We start from the raw sequence: 23,730 nt of genomic DNA on the forward strand, positions 1-23,730 counted from the left end.
TGGTCTATACGCACTAACCATCTACGTGGGAGTAGTTATGGGTATCCCGGCGTCGTGGTATCAGCCGAAGCCTTCGTGACGTCAGCGACTGAGTGGCGCGCGCCGGATTGGACTGGAACGCCACTAGGCTAGGTCTGCTTCCGGCCGCGTACGCAACGTGCAGGTGTGCAATGGGCGATGGGCCCAGACCCCTGCGCGCATAGGAGTTAGACCGGCGTGCTGACCTCTCTGTTATGCTTAGGTGGGGCTGCGACGTGTTGATCTTCCGAGGCCGGGCATGACCCAGAAAAGTGTGTCCGGCCAAATGGGATCGAGCGTGTTGGGTTATGTGGTGCACCCCTCCAGGGAAGTTTATCTATTCGAATAGTCGTGTCCCTCGGTAAAAGGACGACCTGGAGTTGTACCTTGACCTTATGACAACTAGAACCGGATACTTAATAAAATGCACCCTTCCAAGTGCCAGATATAACCCGGTGATCGCTCTCTAACAGGGCGACGAGGAGGGGATCGCCGGGTAGGATTATGCTATACGATGCTACTTGGAGGACTTCAATCTACTCTCTTCTACATGCTGCAAGATGGAGGCTGCCAGAAGCGTAGTCTTCGACAGGATTAGCTATCCCCCTCTTATTCTGGCATTCTGCAGTTCAGTCCACCGATATGACCCTTTACACATATACCCATGCATATGTAGTGTAGCTCCTTGCTTGCGAGTACTTTGGATGAGTACTCACGGTTGCTTTTCTCCCTCTTTTCCCCTTTCTACACCGGATTGTCGCAACCAGATGCTGGAGTCCAGGAGCTAGAGATCCCGAGGATGATTCTACGTGGAGTTCGGCTTCGAGGAGTAGTTAGGAGGTCCCAGGCAGGAGGCCTTGCCTTTTCCATCGTTGCTACTTTTGTGCTAGCCTTCTTAAGGCAATCTTGTTTAACTTATGTCTCTACTCAGATATTGTTGCTTCCGCTGACTCGTCTATAATCGAGCACTTGTATTCGAGCCCTCGAGGCCCCTGGCTTGTATTATGATGCTTGTATGACTTATTTATGTTGTAGAGTTGTGTTGTGATATCTTCCCGTGAGTCCCTGATCGTGATCGTACACATTTGCGTGCATGATTAGTGTACGGTCAAATCAGGGGCGTCACAAGTTGGTATCAGAGCCGACTGCCTGTAGGGATCCCCCTTTCCAACTCCTTGGCCGAAGTTGATTCTAGTCATTGCTAAACTTTTACTAACATGGTTGTGTGGCTTACAGGCCCACGTCGCCATTGGGTGGTATTAGGATCTTTTATTCCTCGACCTTTACTCTGGGACTCTGAACTCTCTTCTATTCGGGTTGAATGATTTTGCTAAAATCTAACTTTAGGTTCTCGAAAACACTTTCTCCCAGAGAGCCCCTTCAGTCCAGATGATCGCCGGCTGCACCGAAGAATTTCGAAGATACTCTTCGATGTTCTCTCGAGACTTTGTGCCCGTTGCTTTTTCAATTCCCTATCACCGATATATCCCTATGGATAAATACATACACTTGCCGTTCATACCGTCAGTCGAGGTTGCTCTTGTTATTACTAGATACCACGAAAAATTTGCCAATATCTTGAGAATCCTTTGTGCCTACTGCCTTGCAGTTCCTTGCCACCTGAATACCCCTACGGATAATTTCTCGCCCTTATCGAGTATCCGTTCATCCCCAGTTGTTCATGTGTTTCACAATGGTCTTCGAAATACTATTCGATCCTCCAAAAATCCTTAGTAGCTTATTGCTCTGCAATACTTGTCTGCTTGCATTATGGATGCTTTCCATATGTCTGGCAATTTTCGTTAGTATCCTTAGGCACCGTCATTTTGATCCTATTGATTCAACATGAGTGCGAATGCACGCAATCGTCAGTTGATCCTTTTAAATTATCTTTCCGGCTCAGACGTCATTTTAAACATGAGCTGGATCTCGACCAATCAAATTGCCGTCGATTGTACCCCTAAGGCTATTCAACTTATCCATCCTTAATCAGAGCATTGCTTTGATCCCTTGTCTTGGAATTCATAATTCCTTTGCATTTGAGCTTTGAGTTAGTCAGTTGTTTCTATAATCCGATGCACTTGCATTCCTTCTTCCTTTGATAGAGTACCGATACTCACATCAGCTCCGTTGTAGACCACCAGACCTCTTGTTGGATTATTATCCGACAGTGTCCTCCATATTCAAATAACGTTGTGAGCCTTTCCACGGATATATAAAGCCTTTGGTAAATTGTATCCTCTGCTTTCTCAACCATGCTCTGTTTTCGAGCTGGTGATATTTACTATTGAAGCTTGTGGTATATGTTTCCACGATACCCCGATGGGTTGAACATATGCCTTCCTTAATATGTGTGAACTCGAAAGTTTTCACGAGTCATACTCTTCTGGTATTTTGCCAGATAAAATTTCAACACTACAACTTCTTCGAAAATGAGAAGTGAATGAAAGGTTATGCATTGGAGAAGTGGGAGTCGACCTTGAACCTTTGTGTTCATGCCCATGGACACGATGTAGATCCTATCATGGAAGCTTCTTATAATAATAACTATTTCCCTGGTATAATATCATCTGGTATCGGTGAATTGATCCTTTGCGATCGTGGTTCCGACCATGTTCTCCTTTAAATACCATTTCCTATGCAAGTTTAAGTAATTGTCTTCTATAGAGCAATACCCCAATCCACCCTCTACTTTGATCTGTCGTCGAGTATTGCCCCCTGGTATCTCGAGATTATCACGGAACCGCATAACTTCTTATGAGTTCTTCATCAAGTACTAAATTCTCACGGACTACTATTTTTCCTGGGTTTTGAGTGGTTAATCACTCGAGTACCCCGATAATTGAATCGAGTCTGCACTACGTTTCAACAACTTTTAGTAATGTTCCTTACTTACGAGTTTGTACCCGATCGCGTTATTCCTAGCCTGTTTGGCTATATCATTATCTTGATGATTTTAACTGTGCTACCTGGTCCTTATTCCCGGAGCACCACTTTCGACGATGAGCTAAGCTTACGTCGATTTTCCTCGTCATATCGTTTCACCTCGAACAACAAACTTGACCCCGAGTTTGTGTAGTATCCGTGGCTCCAATAATCTTTTGTTGCATCAGTCCTTTTGCTTGATGCAGTCGCTGATCAATTGCTTCTTCGTGGATCCCCTCGACAACAAAATGTCGTGATCATCATCAACATTTTGAGCTCTTCCAGGATATCAATCGAATTCATGATGAGAAATGTCATCCTTGCCCTCGATGATTTATCTTATCATCGACCACTTTATTGCCTTCCCTCCATCACAAACATGATCGTGTTTTGTGCTATACCTTGAGTTCCTTGCTATCCGGCGTTTGTTCTTCTTTACCTTGGAATATTACCATCTTTTATGTCAAGTATGTCATGAGAATTTCACCACCTCTTATGAGTTATTGATGCAAGTGATGCTTCTCGCCATCACCGTTCTTTTCTTGGTCCCCGTGTTCCAACCGGAATACCGGCAAATGGACTGTGATGTAAAAAAAAATCAAAACTTCTAGCAACCCTATTGCTTGTAAGTTAATGAATGATAGTTACATTCTTTGTGTTTTGGATATCGAATCACCATTCTAACATTGATCATGCTACCTAGGCCCATATGTCGGGTGCACCTTTCAACCAATGTTTAAATTGTGTATGATTTCCTCGAGCATACATCATTATATCATTAGATCTGACAAATGTTATCTCCTTGTTCACATAGTTGTGGAAATCCATCTTTTGGATGGATCCTTTTTGTTTCCAAATTCTGATCTTCACCTGTTGACCATGTCGATGCTATCTCGAAGCATGTCTATGGTACTCCGATTTTCAACGGGAACATTTGAAGCACAATGCTAAATGTTTCCTGCGCAATTATCCAAACACCGTTGTATGGGTAATATCATGAAAATTCTCTCCCGTACCTAAAGAGTTTTCTACATTATATCATGTCATGGATATCATGCTCTGCTTGTCCTTGGGAAGGATATACCCTTGAAATATGTGTTTAAACACATTTTCCTTTCCATTCTTCTGTTTAATCTGATAATCATATTTTCCTTTCCATTGTTTGGTTTAACCTTTCTGGTGATCTATATGATCTAAGCAGTAATATTCTCCTGCTTATGTAAACACCTCGGTGTACAACTCTGTCAGTAAGACCCTGTTACTATTGATGGTGAAATTTCAGTAACCACCGATGGACGAGAACTTTGCCTAATGGTCCGCCTCGTTTCAACGAGCAGGAAAATGGTTCTCTTCGTCCCTCGCCCTTGGTACCGATGATGTTGCCGACATAACTGACATGCTACTCTCTGACATGCCTTGCTATCATGACCGTGCAAGATGTCACCGCTCCTATTTTTACCACATGGTGGGCCCCTAACCCACAGAGGTGGGCCCATAACCCACAGTTCCACAGGATCAAAACCTGACTCTCCTATACCCCCTGTTCCCAAATTTATTCATCGCGCATGGCCTCGTATATGATTCACGGACCACCGTCATACTGATCTATACTGGCATCAGACATAATACTTATTCCGATTGCTTTGAACCCCCTTTCACACTTTTTTTCAGGCTTCGAACGATTGCCTACCCGTTTGAAACTTCTCATGGTACTTTCTTACTTGCTCTCGGCTTTTTCTTAAGATTTAGTTCGAGAGTTACTTTCCGCCACCTTCCCCGATGATATTGACCAGATAGTCAACCTTGCAGAGGTCCGTTCTCCCAGAATACCCCCTTATTCTTTCGTACGTACGATGGAGTTCCCGAAGAAAGGACGACAACGTCATCATGATGACCTGAAACAGCAGAATGAAGACATCAACGTAATGGATCAACCTCTTCGAGAAGAACAACCAAGACCAAGAACACTCCGTAGAATTTCGTAACCCGAACCTTCCCCCTTTACTTCCCTCTTAAATCTCGGGACGAGATTTCTTGTAGTGGAGGAGAATTGTGACGCACGGATAATCAAGCTACAGTAAACCTCTGCTAATGGTGCCACGTCACATCGGTTACTGTTGATTACTGGAGTTAGTTCAAAAATGATTCAAATTAAAATCTAAAATATAGGCAAACAGTAACATTTTCAAATATCAAAACTAAAATGTTCGGGTTGTGTCAAATAAATCGTAAGTAATTATGGTGGAGAAACCAAGCTTTGATAAAATATTTAAAGGCTCTAAAACAATTAAAACAATAGTGAAAACAATTAAACAAATGCCTATTGAATTTATAAAATGCCAAAACTATTTTATTATGGGTTAAGGATTAATCTCACAGTAGTTTGTTGATAAATACAAATTTGGGCACTAGTGGTAATTTTTGTAAAACTAAAAAAATAAAAGAAACTACAAATAAAAAAAAGAAAATAAGAAAAAGTAAAGACAAATCAAATAAAAAAAAGAAGGAAAGCAACCCCCCCAACTGGGCTCCGGCCCAGCAACAGGCCGGCCCAGCACCACTCCCCTTATCCCCTTGTCGGTGGAACCCTATCCACCCCGTCGCCCCCACTACCCCACTCCCCCTCGATCCCCCTCTCGCTCTCTCTCCCCTCCCTCTCCCCCGATCCAATCGGGATCGGGATCAGATGCTGCCCCGCCGCCGCTCCCCCAGAGGCCGCCGCCGGCGCCGAGCACCGCCACCCCCGGCCTCCTCCGCGCCTCTCCTCTCCCTCGCGCGACGCCCGCCTGGAGCCGCGGCCTCGCCTTGTCGCCGACCCGACTCCGTCGCCGGCACTCCCCGTCCCCGTCGCTCGTCTCCGACCTCCTCCCCATCGGACCACGTCGAGCCTCGCCGCCCCGCTCCTCTTCAAACGCCGGTGAGGGCATCGCCCTCCCCCTTCCCTGCCTCCGCTCCGTGCCCGCCCCGTCGTTCCCCATGTAGCTCTCGGCGCGCGCCCCAGGCCCTCCCCTGCTCGCCCGCCGCACCGCACGCGCGCCCTCTAACCCGATTCGGCCGTGCCCTAACCGCGCTTGCGCGTGCCCCCCCCCCCCCCCCGCGCCGGCCCGCGCCCTCTTGGCCTCGACCGTGTCCTCCACGCCCGTGCGCGTCCAGCGCCCGCGCTCACGGCGCCTTGCCCGCGCGACCCCGCTCCGCCTTGCCGCCCGCTCGCGGTGGCCTCGGGCCCTGCTTGCCCGTGCTGCCGCGCCGGGGCTGCGCCTTTCGCCGCCCCCTGCAGCCTGTAGCCGCCGGCGCCTACCGCGCTCCCCCGCGCCTGACGAAGGCCGCCACGGCTCGTCTCGCCGGCGCGCATGCCCCGCAACTCCCCACGCCCGGTGCTGCTCCCGTTGTCGCCGGCCACCGAGGCCCCAGGCGGGCTCGCCCTCGCCTCTCATGGCGTCGGGTGCGAGCACCCGCACCAGTGCGCCCGCTGCACCCCCTGAGCCACTGACACGGGGACCCCACCCCAGAACGTAAAATAAAAAGATATAAAAAAGAATAATAATAATAATAATAATAATATATTAAAAACAATTAATTAATTAAAGAATTAATTAACCTAATTAATTTTTGATTAATTAAACTAATCTAATAACTAAACTAATTAAACTATTAGTTAATTAATTAATCAGCCAATGACAGGTGGGTCCCGCATGTCAGTTTGACCCAGTCAACGCCCTGTTGACTGCTGACGTCATGATGACGTCAGCAGGCACTATTCTGGATAATGTTGAATTAAATAAATTAAATAAATTCTAAAATGATTTAAAACTTTAGAAAATCATATAAAATAAACCGTAGCTCAGATGAAAATACTTTCTACATGAAAGTTGCTCAGAACGACGAGACGAATCCGGATACGCAGCCCGTTCGTCCGCCACACATCCGTAGCATAGCAAACCTATAACATTTCACCTCCGGTTCATCTGTCCGAAAACGCGAAACACCGGGGATAGTTTCCCGGATGTTTCCCCTTTCGCCGGTATCACCTATCCCTACGTTAGGTCACCCCTAGCACAACGTATCGACGCGTCTTGCTTTGTGTTACATTTGATTGCTCTATTATTTATTGTGTTCCCCCTCCGTTACTTCTTTTCGATAGACTCCGAGACCGCTACCGATGTTCGTGTGTTCGACTACATCGAAGACGACCCCTCCTACTTGCCAGAACAACCAGGCAAGACCCCCCCCCCCTTGATCACCAGATATCGCCTATTCCTTCTCTATACTGCTTGCTTTAGGGTAGTATAGCATGTTACTGCTTTCGGTTAATCCTATACTGATGCATAGCCTGTCATTGTTGCTACAGTTGTTACCCTTACCTGCTATCCTACTGCTTAGTATAGGATGCTACTGTTCCATCAGTGGCCCTACACTCTTGTCCGTCTGCCATGCTATACTACTGGGCCGTGATCACTTTGGGAGGTGATCACGGGTATATACTATATACATTATATACATGACACATGTGGTGACTAAAGTCGGGTCGGCTCGAGGAGTACCCGCAAGTGATTCTGATGAGGGGGCTGAAAGGACAGGTGGCTCCATCCCGGTAGAGGTGGGCCTGGGTTCCTGACGGCCCCCGACTGTTACTTTGTGGCCGAGCGACAAGGCAGGTTGAGACCACCTAGGAGAGAGGTGGGCCTGGCCCTGGTCGGCGTTCGCGGATACTTAACACGCTTAACGAGATCTTGGTATTTGATCTGAGTCTTGCCATTTGGTCTATACGCACTAACCATCTACGTGGGAGTAGTTATGGGTATCCCGGCGTCGTGGTATCAGCCGAAGCCTTCGTGACGTCAGCGACTGAGTGGCGCGCGCCGGATTGGACTGGAACGCCACTAGGCTAGGTCTGCTTCCGGCCGCGTACGCAACGTGCAGGTGTGCAATGGGCGATGAGCCCAGACCCCTGCACGCATAGGAGTTAGACCGGCGTGCTGACCTCTCTGTTGTGCTTAGGTGGGGCTGCGACGTGTTGATCTGCCAAGGCCGGGCATGACCCAGAAAAGTGTGTCCGGCCAAATGGGATCGAGCGTGTTGGGTTATGTGGTGCACCCCTCCAGGGAAGTTTATCTATTCGAATAGCCGTGTCCCTCGGTAAAAGGACGACCCGGAGTTGTACCTTGACCTTATGACAACTAGAACCGGATACTTAATAAAATGCACCCTTCCAAGTGCCAGATATAACCCGGTGATCGCTCTCTAACAGGGCGACGAGGAGGGGATCGCCGGGGTAGGATTATGCTATACGATGCTACTTGGAGGACTTCAATCTACTCTCTTCTACATGCTGCAAGATGGAGGCTGCCAGAAGCGTAGTCTTCGACAGGATTAGCTATCCCCCTCTTATTCTGGCATTCTGCAGTTCAGTCCACCGATATGACCCTTTACCCATATACCCATGCATATGTAGTGTAGCTCCTTGCTTGCGAGTACTTTGGATGAGTACTCACGGTTGCTTTTCTCCCTCTTTTCCCCTTTCTATACCGGATTGTCGCAACCAGATGCTGGAGTCCAGGAGCTAGAGATCCCGAGGATGATTCTACGTGGAGTTCGGCTTCGAGGAGTAGTTAGGAGGTCCCAGGCAGGAGGCCTTGCCTTTTCGATCGTTGCTACTTTTGTGCTAGCCTTCTTAAGGCAATCTTGTTTAACTTATGTCTGTACTCAGATATTGTTGCTTCCGCTGACTCGTCTATAATCGAGCACTTGTATTCGAGCCCTCGAGGCCCCTGGCTTGTATTATGATGCTTGTATGACTTATTTATATTGTAGAGTTGTGTTGTGATATCTTCCCGTGAGTCCCTGATCGTGATCGTACACATTTGCGTGCATGATTAGTGTACGGTCAAATCAGGGGCGTCACAGCCGCCGCCGCTACCTCCGTAGCCGCCGTCGCTGCCCGTCCAACCCCTTCGTCTTCGTCTAGCACCAGCCCGTCGCCAGCGTCGCCGTCATCTACCCCGACCACTTCATCTACTTCGACAATTGCGGGCGACATTGGCCCCGCGTCGATTGGCGCCGCAACCGTCGTCGAGTCCTTCTCTGCTGGCCTCTCCGACTTCTTCGACGTGGCGTACAGCTCGTGCAGGTCCCGGGCTACGCATGCCCAGTGCTGGCAAGACCGCCGCGTGCCTTCGTCCACGACGGGTCCCCGGGCCTGGCAAGTGCGGCGCTTCGTCAACTTCGTCTTCGTTCGTCTACGCATGCCCGGTGCTGGCAACACCGGTGCATGCCTTCGTCCACGATGTGTCCCGGGCTTGGCAAACCTGCCGCGACGCGTCATCAACAACATCTTCTTCCCGGCGCACCACTACTTCGACACCACTGCGCCCATGCTAACTCGGCGCCCCCTTGCGCCCGCGGCTCCAGGCTACTTCCTCGACACTGGCCACCCCGACTCAACATCGACCACGGCATTCTTCGCACGGCTACCTCGACAACGGCTCCACCACCAACGCTCTCGGCTACCTCGACGAACGACACAAAGGGCTACCGCCTTGCTTGAGCAACCTCATCGGTTTTCACTCCAGGCACGACTCCGCGATGCATCGACAGTTACAACTGTGGGGGGTGTGTCCAGTCTCACCGTCTGCGTCGCTACCGTTGTGACTGCGGGGGGATGTTGAGTATAAGGATTATTAGAAAAGACGAGATAGACTAGGATTTGTTCTGCCTTGTCTTGTACTCCAAGTAGATCATTGTGCTCTTATATATATGTCCACGAGGCTCAAGCAATAAAACATCGAACTATTCCACCAATCCTCTCTCTCCCTTCTAACAGTGTCCATGAGTGACCCGATGAGTTGCCCGATTAATATCCGTAATTGAATAAATATTTATTCTATATTACATTTGCCTACTTTTATTTGAATGCCCTTCATAATTATAGAAGTATAAACCAAGACGCATTGTACTACTAGTAATTGATAGTAGTAAAATAACAGGACAAGTTACACGGCACGTCTAGCAGAACCATACGAACACTTGCCCTGAACATAATCATCTAGGAAAACGTTATTTTTAAACCGGATAATTCTTGTCTCGTGTAAACCGCCTTCTGCGTGCGCTACGCGTCCCGTAGAGGCCCACCCACTGCCCACAGTTTTCTGAGGGCATCTTCTATGGTTGTAAGATAGTTGTTGGTAGACTTTGTCACATAGGATTTTTGATGATGTGTCATACAATAAATGAGGGAAGAGAAGAAGGTTGTATGTACATAAACCAACACCCCTTACACAAGCTCCAATGTAAATAAGAGAGCCTTATTATTGTCTCACATCCTATTGGGCAAACTAGATACAATCCATTGGAGTTGTTATATGTTAAGGTGTTGGTTGATGACATGGCATATTTTTACCAACAAACTAACATACAAACTATTGGAGATGCCCTTATCTACAGCCGGGAGGCACGCAAACCACCCACTCTTTTTCCTCTCTCTGCACGAGATCCCCTTCGTCTCTATCACCTTCTTCTCTATTGGCTCCTCTTTGCCATGGATACGATCTCAAGCTGCTGCCCCCAAGCCCGTACTCTCCGTTTAATGTTTTGCAAAGCATAGCCGTGATGTGAAGCAAAGATGGCCGTTGCCGCCGCGCTGTGTTGCAACAACACTCGTCGGCTCAGCCGTTGGTGGGATGCAGCGCTTATCGGCGTTGCAGGGGAGACCCGCGCGATGCTCACCGGTGTTGATGGGGACATCGGTGCGGCCATGCAGCGCCCACCGGTGCTGCTAGCTGTATAGGAAACGACACCGCAGGATGGCATCGGTGCTGCACCATCGTCCGGTGCGACGCGCTCGTGACGCCGCAGTATCGCATCGGTGCTGCAGACCGGCGTCTGGCGTGACGCGCTCGCAGTGCTGTAGACGACGATGGCGCCATCAGGGCTTCGCTGAAGCTCCACCGGGGCTGCAATGAAGCGCCGCCGGAGCTACAACGAAGCGTGCCGGAGCTGGAATGAAGCTCCATCGGTGCTTCTGTGGAGCTTCGCCGCAGCGTCGGGGTTGCAGTGAAGCGTCGCTAGAGGCTGCAATGGAGCGCCGCCGGGGTCGTAGGCTGCAACTGGTAGAAAACAGGGCTTCCGTTCGGGCCTAGCCAGCCCATTAGTCCCGGTTCACTCACGAACCGGGACCCATGGGGGAATTTGTCCCGGTTCGTGAGCCCAGGGGGCCGGCCGGGGACTCGTGGGCATTGGTCCCGGTTCGTTTCGACCCATTTGTCCCGGTTCGTACTCCTGGCCCACAACCATTGGTGCCGGTTCTTGGCTCGAACCGGGACAGAAAGATGGGATTTAGTCCCGGTTTATACCATGAACTGGGACAAATGAGTTGCCTATATATACCCCATCGCCGCAGCAGAGCACTCCACAGTGCTCTGTTTTTTGCTGGCCAGCGAGGGGGGCATTGGGTGCTCTAGCTCACCTCCCATGCACATGAAGTGTTCGATGAAATGCCCGAGCCACGCTAGTCAAGCTTTCTCCTCTCGAAGCTCGACCTCCGAGCTTCATTTTTCCCAAGATTTGTCTAGGTTTATATTAGCGGTCCGTCACGCCCCGTCCCCGTCTTCACCGCCGTCGATCGCCCGCGCCGATCTCGTCGCCGGCACCACCGTGGTGAGCCTCTTGGTCTTATCTTCTTTCTGAAAGAAAAATTCTTACTTTACATAGATACTTGTCTATTTTTCTTACTTTTGACACACATAATCTATACCTAATATTAAAGGGAGATGGTATTCTTGGTTTCGTCACGCTTCATTTGGTCCCGCTTCAGTTAATTTCTTGTCGCTATTTGGTTTCGTTACTTGTCACCTGTTTTGGCCCAATGGAAGAAACCCTTCTTGCGGCGCACTGTGGCCCAGGTCCGGAGAGCTAGCAAAAAATAAAATTGCCGATGGGAGGGTTCAATCTCATGACCTGCCAACCGGCCACACACATAGTTTGTCCAACTGACCCAGTTAGAGATATGAGAGAATTTTTTTCTCCCGTTGCAACGCACAGGCCTTTTCGCTAGTTATATATAATGCACGCAGATGAACCGGCAATGGATGTACGGTGACAGACACACCTCCGAGTACATTAAGGGCGTCCATGATTTTCTCGAAGTGGCTGAGGCAAACAAGCAGAATAGTTTTATGTGTTGTCCATGCCCTAAATGTGGGAATACGAAGTCTTACTCTGACCGGAAAATCCTTCACACCCACCTGCTTTACAAGGGTTTCATGCCACACTATAATGTTTGGACGAGGCATGGAGAAATAGGGGTTATGATGGAAGACGGCGAGGAAGAAGAGTACGATGACAACTATGTGCCCCCTGAATACGGTGATGCTGCTGAAAATCAAGAGGAACCTGACGATGTGCACGATGATGCTGCAACGGGCGAAGCTACTGAAGATTAAGAGGAACCAGACGATGTGCCCGATGATGATGATCTCCGTTGGGTCATTGTCGATGCAAGGACGCAATGCGGAGGTGTGTCTGTCACCGTACATCCATTGCCAGTTCATCTGCGTGCATTATATATATTTATGTGTGTCAAAAGTAAGAAAATTAGACAAGTATCTATGTAAAGTAAGAATTTTTTTCTTTCAGAAAGAAGATAAGACCAAGAGGCTCACCACAATGGTGCCGGCGACGAGATCGGCGCGGGAGATTGACGGCGGTGAAGACGGGGACGGGGCGTGACGGACCGCTAATATAAACCTAGACAAATCTTGGGAAAAATGGAGCTCGGAGGTCGAGCTTCGAGAGGAGAAAGCTTGACTAGCGTGGCTCGGGCATTTCATCGAACACCTCATGTGCATGGGAGGTGAGCTAGAGCACCCAATGCCCCCCCCTTGCCGGCCAGCAAAAAACAGAGCACTGTGGAGTGCTCTGCTGCGGCGATGGGGTATATATAGGCAACTCATTTGTCCCGGTTCATGGTATAAACCGGGACTAAATCCCATCTTTCTGTCCCGGTTCGAGCCAAGAACCGATACCAATGGTTGTGGGCCAGGAGCGAGGACCATTGGTCCCGGTTCGTGCCTAGAACCGGGACAAATGGGTCGAAACGAATCAGGACCAATGCCCACGAGGCCCCGGCCGGCCCCCTGGACTCACGAACCGGGACAAATTCCTCCATGGGTCCCGGTTCGTGAGTGAACCGGGACTAATGGACTGGCTAGGCTCGAACGAAAGCCCTGTTTTCTACCAGTGAATGAAGCTCCGTCGGCGCTGCACTAAAGCACTATTGGTGCTGTAATGGAGCTTCGCCGGCGCCGTCGGTGCAGCGTTGCAGCTTTGTCTCACCGTCGGAGGTTGCATTGGAGCTTTACCAGAGGGTGTCGTCGGGGCTGCATTTGATGTTTGCCATGGATAGCACCGGGAGGCTCTCGGTGCTATGCCAGATCGGACGTCCACCAACGCTAGAACGGACGGCTAGCTACGCGGATGATTTCTCTAGGAAATCATCCGACTGATGCGTAGCAGCCGCCAATCATCTCTATAGGCTCATTCACATGTTATTTTGGCCCAAAGCTAGTTCGACCATGGGCCTTTGGCTGGCTCCTGGGGTGACTTTGTTTTGGGCCCTAATGGTTGGAATCTACGTGCATGCAACACTGCTGGGCATGTTGCTCCTTCTTTAGTCCCACCTCGCTTAGCTAAGAGCGCAAGAGGTGGAGCTTTCCCTTATAAAGTGCGACTGAGAGAACAGGTGTCTTCACTCGTTCGGATGTGCGTCGACCAACATTTGGACCCGATGGGTGCCCGATTATCTCGGGTTGCCCGATGGGTTCGGGCGTGGGTCTCAGTCTAGACCCATGGGTAGGGTCGTGGGCGGACTATGAACCTGATTAGGAATCCGGGCATGCGTCTATTGGAGGTCTACCCGGTCAAACCCAACCCGATTGCCTGGTTGAGTTAGAACGTGTCGCTTCTACAAATTGAAATAAATCTGATCCCAATGCACACTGCTAGGACCAACACATTAAAGCCCAAGAACATGGAACACCAAAGCATGAAAGTAGTACTCCTCAAAAAATGAAAATAGCATGTACGTAGAAAACACATGAATTTCCACTTTTTTCACATTGCATGTCATTGGAAACTTATTTGAAATGAACATAAATGAACTGTGCGAAAGAAGGGAAAATACAATCACCTTGTTGCCATGTTGTTTTCCAGTGAACTTTGGACCATTAGTTATCCGGGTATGTCCCAGGACCATGCTCCACCAACTGTGCATGTGGCGTTGAGAGAAACAGATCATCAACTTGGCTATAATGTTTATTCGCTTTTCCACTTTATCTGTACATGACCTATAAAGAAAAAGGAGCTTCTGGAGGGGAGGCCAGCTCATACTTTGATTAGATTCTGGGAAAATCTAACTTTGAATACGTTGCTTCATGTCAAACTGTCAGTCCTTGTCTCATGTTTTCAAACGGTTGTAGCCACCATGTAATCCTTAGTCCATAGAGTCTCTTTCTCTGTTGACATCAAAGCAGCATACAGGATAACAACAATAAAAAACTTAATGGGATGGAGGTGAGACGTTCTTACTCTGAGGTCTTCAATTTTAATTAGCCTTCCAAGATTAACACTAAGAAATTAATAACTGAACATGGCATGTCTGACCTCATCACATCCGCCACTCTCTGTGAAGTCGCTTCTACCGCTTGTTCAAGAAGACATTATTTATCTAGCCGAGGTAGTTTTTGATATTCAACTCCCGGTTAGGCATTGGAAATGTTCCAGACAATGGCCTCGACCATGGGGTAATCTTCACCTCGCGGCTGTGCAAGATGACATCTGAGATGTTGATACAACCGCGATGTGCTAGTCATGGTTGGTCCACTCTAGCCATTAATCCGATGCTATTGTGGGTAGGGTTTCTAGCTTTGATAATCCACGCGACGGCGAGTACCTTAGAGCATGGTTAATAGAAACGCCGGCTACCGGCTGTATACATGTGCCATGTCAACAGTAGCCTTTGTAAAAGTAGGCTCGTGTAATAGGCCGGCTCTATACCAGCTGTTGCATGATCAGAGTAATCAATGCTTGCATGCATGGGGAGAAAGTAAAATACAATTGATTGGATTGTGAGACATAGGAGACTGTGAACAGCAGGGTTAGCGCTGGCTTTGGGCTACAAGCGGGCTGCTATTTCTCGCGTCCCGTGCTGCAGCCGGGCGACTGAGGAAGCGCTCGCTCTCTTCTCTTTCATGCATTTACTATCCTCCAGCTCAGAATTTTGCTGACGTGGAATCGCTTGTAGCCTACTGAGTAAGACTATTATACTTGCTCTTAGACAACGCAGGCTTGGTGTCCCTGCTAGGCACCACAGGACAAGGAGTATACCAGTGCACCAAACCCTGCGCCAATAGCACGTATAGGCCCTCTAATAGTAACTCGAGGAAACCTATGATTATGTTCCCCCATTTGTTAATCCATCACCAGTTTAAGTACAGGTGTTGATAAAAAAAGAACTGTGAGTATATAATATCCAAACAGTACCTATTTATAAACTGAAATAGGATTCGATATCAGGATCAGGTCCGCCTACATCCATTTGTTCATTCATCACCAGTTTAAGTACTGGTATTTATTTAACATACAAATCAGGGAATCTTGAGTGCACCGAAGTTGCACCTGCGATATTGAAAGCTAGAAACAGTGAACAGTGATACAATAATATATTTTTTGGGTTTCATATATATCGAAGTGCAAATGCGCCATTTCAAATGGGCGATCTGATTATCAGTGAACTAATTCATCATGCTGGTGAAGTCATACCTGGATGTATGGTGCAAGATGTCCGATTTGATGGCCGCGTGTGTTCCTCTTCCTCCAGTGCGACTAACTACTATATTACTCATGAAAATGACCTTGGTCATACGATCAACAACATCAACATCTAAGCATATGCCAGATTGGTTTTAGGTTTCCATATAAGTATTGCATTATTTTTTAATATAAAGCTATGCTAAGTTTTTCTATGGAAAGGTACGATCATCTTTTCAAGGAGGGTACGTGAGGGGGGTGTTATGTGTATAATGTGTTTTCTTATACACTGGAATTTCTAGGATTGACTCGGCCACACCAGTTTAATGAAATTTTTAGGGTTGATCTATACCGTAACAACTCGGCCCATCAAATTAACGGCTCCTTATTACTGATTAACCTGGTAATTTCTTGGGAGTCCCTAATAATTAGTATAAGTCTAGATTTTGTTCTTCAACAGAAAATCCCGAAGGATTGTGTGCCTCATCTGATGTTTACGAAAGGTCGCATTGATGTTACTAGCTTACGGCAAATTTGCCTAGGATTTACCGTTGTTCACACAAGATTTCTCGAACCGATGAAGACCTCACAATCAAAAAATGGAAAAAAGTTATGAATAATCGTAGGAAGCTACTTGAAAGCAACATTGTGCAAGGCGCTCGAATTGGAGACAGGATACTCTTAGAGAGGGGCTATGTTGTTTTATGTTATTTTACCTTAGAGAGGGTAGCAGGTCCTAGCTAGTACTCATGATTGTGTGCTAAGAACAATTAACTAGGATTGGTTATGACTATGATAACGAGTAGAAGTTGTTAGATGACTATGATGATGATGGGCATGACTTGTGTTATTATGATAATGATGATGAGTTATTATTATTATGACGATGCTGAGTTGTTATATCATTATGAGCATGATGAGCTATTATATCAGTGGGTGAAAGAAACGTGGATTAGATTCAAGTGGGCGCAACATGGCACAGATCCAATGTACTACTAATCAAAGCACTTTGATTAGTAGTACTAATCCATGTCTCTTTCACCCACTGAGTAGTAGTACTTTCGATGTGTGCCATGTTGCCTCCACTTGAATCTAATCCACCTTTCTTTCACCCACTGATATAATAACTAATCATGATCATAAAATCATGTGATGAGACTACTATATAAAACTAGTACAAACATAGTGCAAATACTCAGAAGAAAATGAAAAAAAGGAAAATTTAGCAGTAGCACTGGTTGGACACAAGCTACTGTCCACCAACGCTACCGCTAAATATTAGGAGTAGCCAGGGCCCAATCCACGCTACTGCTAAATAATACACATCGCCCTAGTAGTAGCGCTGGTCCCCGCGCTACTGCTAGGCAAAAAACCCACGCTACTGCTAGGGTTTTACCTAGTAGTGATAGCAATACCATGAGATCCTAAACAAGCATTACTGCCATCAGATCCAAAGTGGGCATTAATACCATGACATCAAAACCGAGCATTAATATTCATATATTGGACACGAATAAACAAATGCATGAGCATTATTAACACGATATCTAAAACAAGAGCGCACATCACATTTATGCACGTTACACATACTAATATAAGCAGATCCAAAATGATCACTAGTGTATCTCTGTGAATTTGTTTGATAATAATCATTCGAATACGGGTGATCAAGATATATTGCATTCATGAATCTATAGATACAGAAATATGATTATACATACAATGAAAATATAGATATTTGTGAATATAGAGGGCATGAATACTAGGAGATCGAATGTTTGCATTAATACCACGAGATTCAAATTGAGCATTATTATTAAAAGACTTGACACAACTGCACAAGTGCATGGTCATTGGTTACAAGAGATACAAAACAACCACACTACATTTACGGAAATTACATACATTCATAAGAGGAGATGCCCTCTATGTTAATTCATTTCACAATAGCAATTGAATATCCACGGCCAGGCTGTATTGCATGAATCCATCTATGCCAACATCTTTTTGAGTTCAATCCATCTACGTGAATTACATGTATATATGTAAGAGAAAATACCAAATGAGACTTGTCTATAAATACATAGGGCATTAATACCACGGGATCATAAATAAAAATTAATACCACGAGCTCCAAAGAGAGCATTGCTACTACGAGATCCTAAATGAGCATTGATATTCATAGATTAGACATGAATATTCAAGTGCACAAGCATTAGTAGCACGAGATCCAAAATGACCATACTACATTTATGAAACCCCAATACATGCACTATAAATAATTGCCAACATAATGTACATCACCTACATCCATCTATCTCTTCCCTACACATCCTTCTATATACATTCAGTTCCACCTATCTTGGCTTCAAGACAGTTCGAGGTTTCTAGGTAGCATTGCACCAATGACAACAACAATGATGACCACCATCAGCTTCTCTGCCATTCTATTCATCTTGCTTTCTGTGGCAATCACTGCTGAGACCAATGACTCTGGTAGTGGCATGGCGAGGGTGACCAACGTCATGGTGGAAGCATGCAAGAATGCCTCAGGCTATCATCATGAGCTTAAAACTATGACACATGAATTTTGCTTGTCGACCCTCCGGTCAGACAATAGGAGTGTGGAGGCAAAGGACCACCTTGAACTGGTGCTAGTTGCCATCGACATCCTTAAAGGCCGCCTCACCACTGCCAATCACAACATTGAGAAAATGCTAGAAAAAGCAAAGAATGGCACGGTGCCAATGCGCGATCTTAGTATTTGCAAGGTGTACTATGATACAACAATGAGAATCGTCAATATATGTGATGACATGGTCAAAGATTTCCGCGGAGATAAGGGCAGGCTAAAGTCCTTTGAGCTTCCTCGTTGTGTTGACAGAGCGGGCTACCCAGTTGACGAGTGCTGGTTCGGTCTTCAATTCGATATGCCATGGGCGGATGCATTGATGAGTGAAAATCGTGAGATTGACATGGTGGTCAACCTCGACTATGCCTTCCTAGCACCATATGATGTCAGTGATTAATATAATGCTAGTTTTGTCTGCGATAAATGATGTTGTAGCAACATCAATTTTATTTCATTTAAAATAATGTTTAAAGTGTCACATTTGTTTTACTCTTCTTTTGTTTTACACTTATTTTGTTTTACTCTCTCTTTCTCCATGTATCTACACACACACACACACACACTATTTGTGATCATGAGATCATAATAATATTATGATAACTGCAGCACTAGTTGAACTGCACTCAAGGACAAATTGAACTTCGGCAAACAATGTCCAAACGGGGCTTGCGATATACTGTGCGAAAACTATGGACACGAGGATCACAACCTATGTTTGAGGCTTTTGCAAAATCTACACAGTTTATAAGCATATTTTTCAAACCGTTTTCTTCAAACAAAAAACATGAAGTGTATTTTCGAGCTCGATTCTAAAACGTTTATCGGAATGAAGCAATTCATATGCCGTTGGAAAGATGCTACAAGGCTGCTAATTACACAACGGTTAAAGGGAGATTCGAAAAAACACAGAATTTCTCAAACCAAACTTTCGAACTCATATTTTTGGCTTCAAACCAAACGGCCCATCTGATTGACGCAAATGATATGGCAGTGGAAAGCTTATGAAAATGCGCTTGTTTTTCATGTAGAAAGTACGTTCCAATTTTAAACATATTAAAAGCAATTTGAAATAGGTTGAAGTTTCACCGAGAATGCATTTTCCCATTTGTTTCTCAATGGTTTGCTGGAACACAACCAATGATTTGGCCTTTGAAAGCTTGAATATATCCGAAACATTCCTGTATATATTATTTCTCCAAACGCTTTACGGTTTTAAGTCAGTTTCGAAAATGGCCAAAACCAATTTTTGGGCGCCATTCTCATGAACTTTATTTAATGGGAAACTTTTATAGAGAGAGTTTTCTCTAATTCCTAGCCATTTTGAAATAATTTTAAAAACAGCAAAATCATGCATGTTGCTTTCATCACGAAAACAGAGTCTTCGAAAACGTAGTGCATGAAGAAGTTGTCCTTATGGGGTTTGTGTGTTTGAACTTCACTCTGTTTCTTGTGTAATTGTTTTGCCCATGACTCCGAAACCACTCATAGGAATTGATCAAATGATACACCGACAGAAACTATTGAAGTGGCACAACTTTTCTGTGCTGAGTATTTTTCCCATTTTTGCGGCGGTTTAAAACATTTTTTAATACGTTTAATGAAGTATATTGAGAATGTTAAAGAGGTATAATCAATGCCTGTACTAGGTGTATTGAAGATGGGAGTACATACTCCCAAGAGTACATAAAATTAGTCATATTCTAAGATACCCCAATACGAGTTTTGTGTGGGTCTATTTTACTAACACTCTTAAGATCTTATTCTACTACCACTTCCTTATTCTAACCCTAAAAAACACTTTCTTATTCTCCTAACAACACCGTGTTGAGCGAACCAACCTGTGGTTGGATGGTTAGAAGGACAGTGGTATCCCCAGCCCACCAGGGTTCAAGTCCTGGTGCTCGCATTATTCCTGGATTTATATCAGGATTTCCGGTGATGCGCTTTCAGTGGGAGGAGACGTTCCCGTCAACGACGAGGCGCCTACGGTGACTTCGTAAATTTCAAGATCACATACCAGTTCAGTCTCTCGAAGGTGCTCATAGGGGTAGGGTATACGTGTGTGCGTTCATAGAGGTGAATGTATGCGCGTATGTATGAGCGCTTGCGTCTATACTGATGTTTAAAAACAACACCGTGTTGATCAGTAGCTACATACTAACCCGACAAAAACAACCGTCCCAAACAGCGGGGAAAAAAGAAAACCCACCCCACATTATCCTCTCTGTCCCAGAACTTCCATCTAGTCCCGATGACCACCCCCTCCCAGCCCGCCACCTCCCCATGGCACTGCACCATCTCCCACCCTGCGGCGCACTAACACCGCCCTCCCACGCGCCGCCACACCGTTGCCTCCTCCGCGCTGACGAACCGCCTCCTTCCCCATGCCACGGAACCACCTTCGTCCATGCGCCTCCTGCCATGTCCATCCACCAACACCTCCCCTAGCCACAGCCATCGCCACTCCCCTGGCCACGGCCGTTGAAGGCCTCCTATGGTCACTGTCACCGCCTGCCACTGGCTGCCACTGGCCTCATAGGTCGCGCTTCCCATGCCTGTAGTTGCCGAGCCCCCTCTCTCTCGCACGGACGGAGGTAGAAGAAGAACCGGAGGAGACAGCACTGAATTTTGCCGGCAACCAACGCCGCCACAGACGCACCAACGCTCTAGTCTTTTCTCTTTTCAGCTGGCTCAAACCAAGCAGTACACAGAGGGTATTTATGCAGGGAGTATGCACGCACGAACGCCGCGATCCACTCCTGTCCACACCCCCACGACGCGTTGCACGATCAGCTCGCCTGGCCGAGCGCACGGCGCGCCACTACGCGCACGACGTGGTCAGCTCCAACAGAACGACAACGGCTAACCTGTAACTCTCGACGACTCGGACACAGCCACATACCGGCGTCCGACCGAACCAGAACACACGCACACACACAGGGCACACCCGCCACGGCTACGTACAACCTAGACATGCACCTACATGCTGGTTGATACCTGTGTTTTGACTTTCGGTTTGCATTATTTTTCGTCCTTGGCCGAAATGGCCGAATTTCGGACATTTCAAATATTTCGGCAAAATCTCGGACGAAATTTCACAAACAAAATTTGAATTTTTGAACGAAATTTGGCGAAATTTGAACAAAATTTGAAATGAAACAGAGCATAAGTACAGCAAGGCAAGAACTATCAGGAGAATTATATGATATTTAGCAAATAAGCTCTAGGGATTAATAAAACTGCATCTATCCAACAACCATCAGCCTCCAACGTAACATTATAACAGTACTAACATCAGTTCGAACCATCTTTGTCGCCCTTGATGCTGCTGCCGCTGCTCCGTGCTCCTGCCTGCGTTGAACTGGTCCGCTCGTGCACGGTCACCTCCTTTGCCGCAGCAGTCGAGCACCATGCCGTAGCCTTGGAGAAACAACAGAGAGGAGGTGGCTGAGGTGGAGGAAGCTAGGGGACACTGGAGGTGGGGCGCCTTGGCCGGAGAACGAGAAGTGCCCTGTGCGCGGCGGCGGCAGCGGCACACAGGAGGAGAACGAGAGGAAAAGAGCTTTCTAGGGTTAGGGCGCTCGGTCTCCTCGTTTTGTATCACCCGATCCATAGTAGGAACTCATTGGAAGCTGGGCTAGGCCAAAAAAATGTAAGTTGGGCCGAAATTTTTGGCCGACAGAGACATATGCCGGGCCCTAGCGAAATGTCCGAAATTCGGCCGAAATTGGTTTTTTTCGGCCGAAAATCAAAACACAGGTTGATATTGACGCCGTGGATAATTTCTAACATTCTCCTCCTAAGCCACGACCTCGCCGTCACCGGAGTTGTTACAGCTCTTGTCGATGTCGTGACCACCACCGCGGACCTGACGCACTGACGCCGGTCACCACCGTGCATGCTTCATCGTCTCCGGCGACATACGCCGAGCTCCTTCTCTGCCGATGACACACACCTGGCGTCCCTCGGCAACAAACGCCGTCGATGCCGTCATGCTCAAACACGAGCCTTCCCGGACGCCGCTTCACGGCGTCGCACTGCGCCGCTGCGGCCTCCGTCGCCGCGCAGCACCTCCATGCTGCCATGCCGTGCCGCACGTCCACGGCCTCTACACCACCACACAGCGCCTACGCGGCTGCCGCGCTCGCCGCAGGCCGTCTCCGCGTCCGCCATGGCAGCCGCAGTGCAACGCACCTCCATAGGCCAACACACGGCCCGGAGCTTCACCGCGCAGCCACCGGCGAATGCCGCCACCGCCGGCATGCCCCCGGCAAGGGGAACGACGCCCAAGACAACTAAGCTCATGATACCAATTGTAGTTGCCGAGCCCTCTCTCTCTCTCTCTCTCTCTCTCTCTCTCTCTCGCACGGACAGAGGTAGAAGAAGAACCGGAGGAGACAACACAGAAGCATGAGCCATGGACATAGCACTATAGGTGGAATAAATGGTGGTTGTGGAGAAGACAAAAAGAAGGAGATAGTCTCACATCAACTAGGCGTATCAATGGGCTATGGAGATGTCCATCAATAGATATCACTGTGAGTGAGTAGGGACTGCCATGCAACGGATGCACTAGAGCTATAAGTTTATGAAAGCTCAAAAAAAAACTAAGTGGGTGTGCATCCAACTTTCTTGCTCACGAAGATTTAGGGCAATTTGAGGAAGCCCATCATTGAAATATACAAGCCAAGTTCTATAATGAGAATTCCCACTAGTATATGAAAGTGACAATATATGAGACTCTCTATCATGAAGATCAAGGTGCTACTCTGAAGCACAAGTGTGGTAAAAGGATAGTAGCATTGCCCCTTATCTCTTTTCTCTCATTTTTTTATTTGGGCTTTCTCTCTCTTTTTGGCCTCTTTTTCTCGTCCGGAGTCTCATTCCGACCTGTGGGGGAATCATACTCTCCATCATCCTTTCCTCACGTGGGACAATGCTCTAATAATGAAGATTATCACACTTTTATTTATTTACAACTCAATACTTAGAACAAAATATGACTCTATATGAATGCCTCTGGCGGTGTACCGGGATGTGCAATAAATCAAGAGTGACATGTATGAAAGAATTATGAACGGTGGCTCTGCCACAGATACGATGTCAACTACATGATCATGCAAAGCAATATGACAATGATGGAACATGTCATAATAAACGGAACGGTGGAAAGTTGCATGGCAATATATTTCGGGCTATGGAAATGCCATAATAGGTAGGTATGGTGGCTGTTTTGAGGAAGGTATATGGTGGGTTTATGGTACTGGCGAAAGTTGCGTCGCACTAGAGAGGTTAGCAATGGTGGAAGGGTGAGAGTGCGTATAATCCATGGACTCAACATTAGTCATAAAGAA

General features: G+C 47.1%; 1 protein-coding gene across 1 annotated transcript; it reads left to right on the plus strand.

Moving 5' to 3' along the window:
* Positions 1-18,044: 18,044 nt before the first annotated feature.
* LOC109733895 (uncharacterized) lies at positions 18,045-18,854 on the plus strand. The gene has a single exon (XM_020293111.4). It carries the CDS (start codon positions 18,150-18,152, stop codon positions 18,771-18,773), a length of 624 nt encoding a protein of 207 aa, XP_020148700.1. The 5' UTR covers positions 18,045-18,149; the 3' UTR covers positions 18,774-18,854.
* Positions 18,855-23,730: the final 4,876 nt, after the last annotated feature.

This window comes from Aegilops tauschii, chromosome 7 (genome assembly GCF_002575655.3).
Source record: "Aegilops tauschii subsp. strangulata cultivar AL8/78 chromosome 7, Aet v6.0, whole genome shotgun sequence".
Classification (NCBI taxonomy): Eukaryota; Viridiplantae; Streptophyta; class Magnoliopsida; order Poales; family Poaceae; genus Aegilops; species Aegilops tauschii.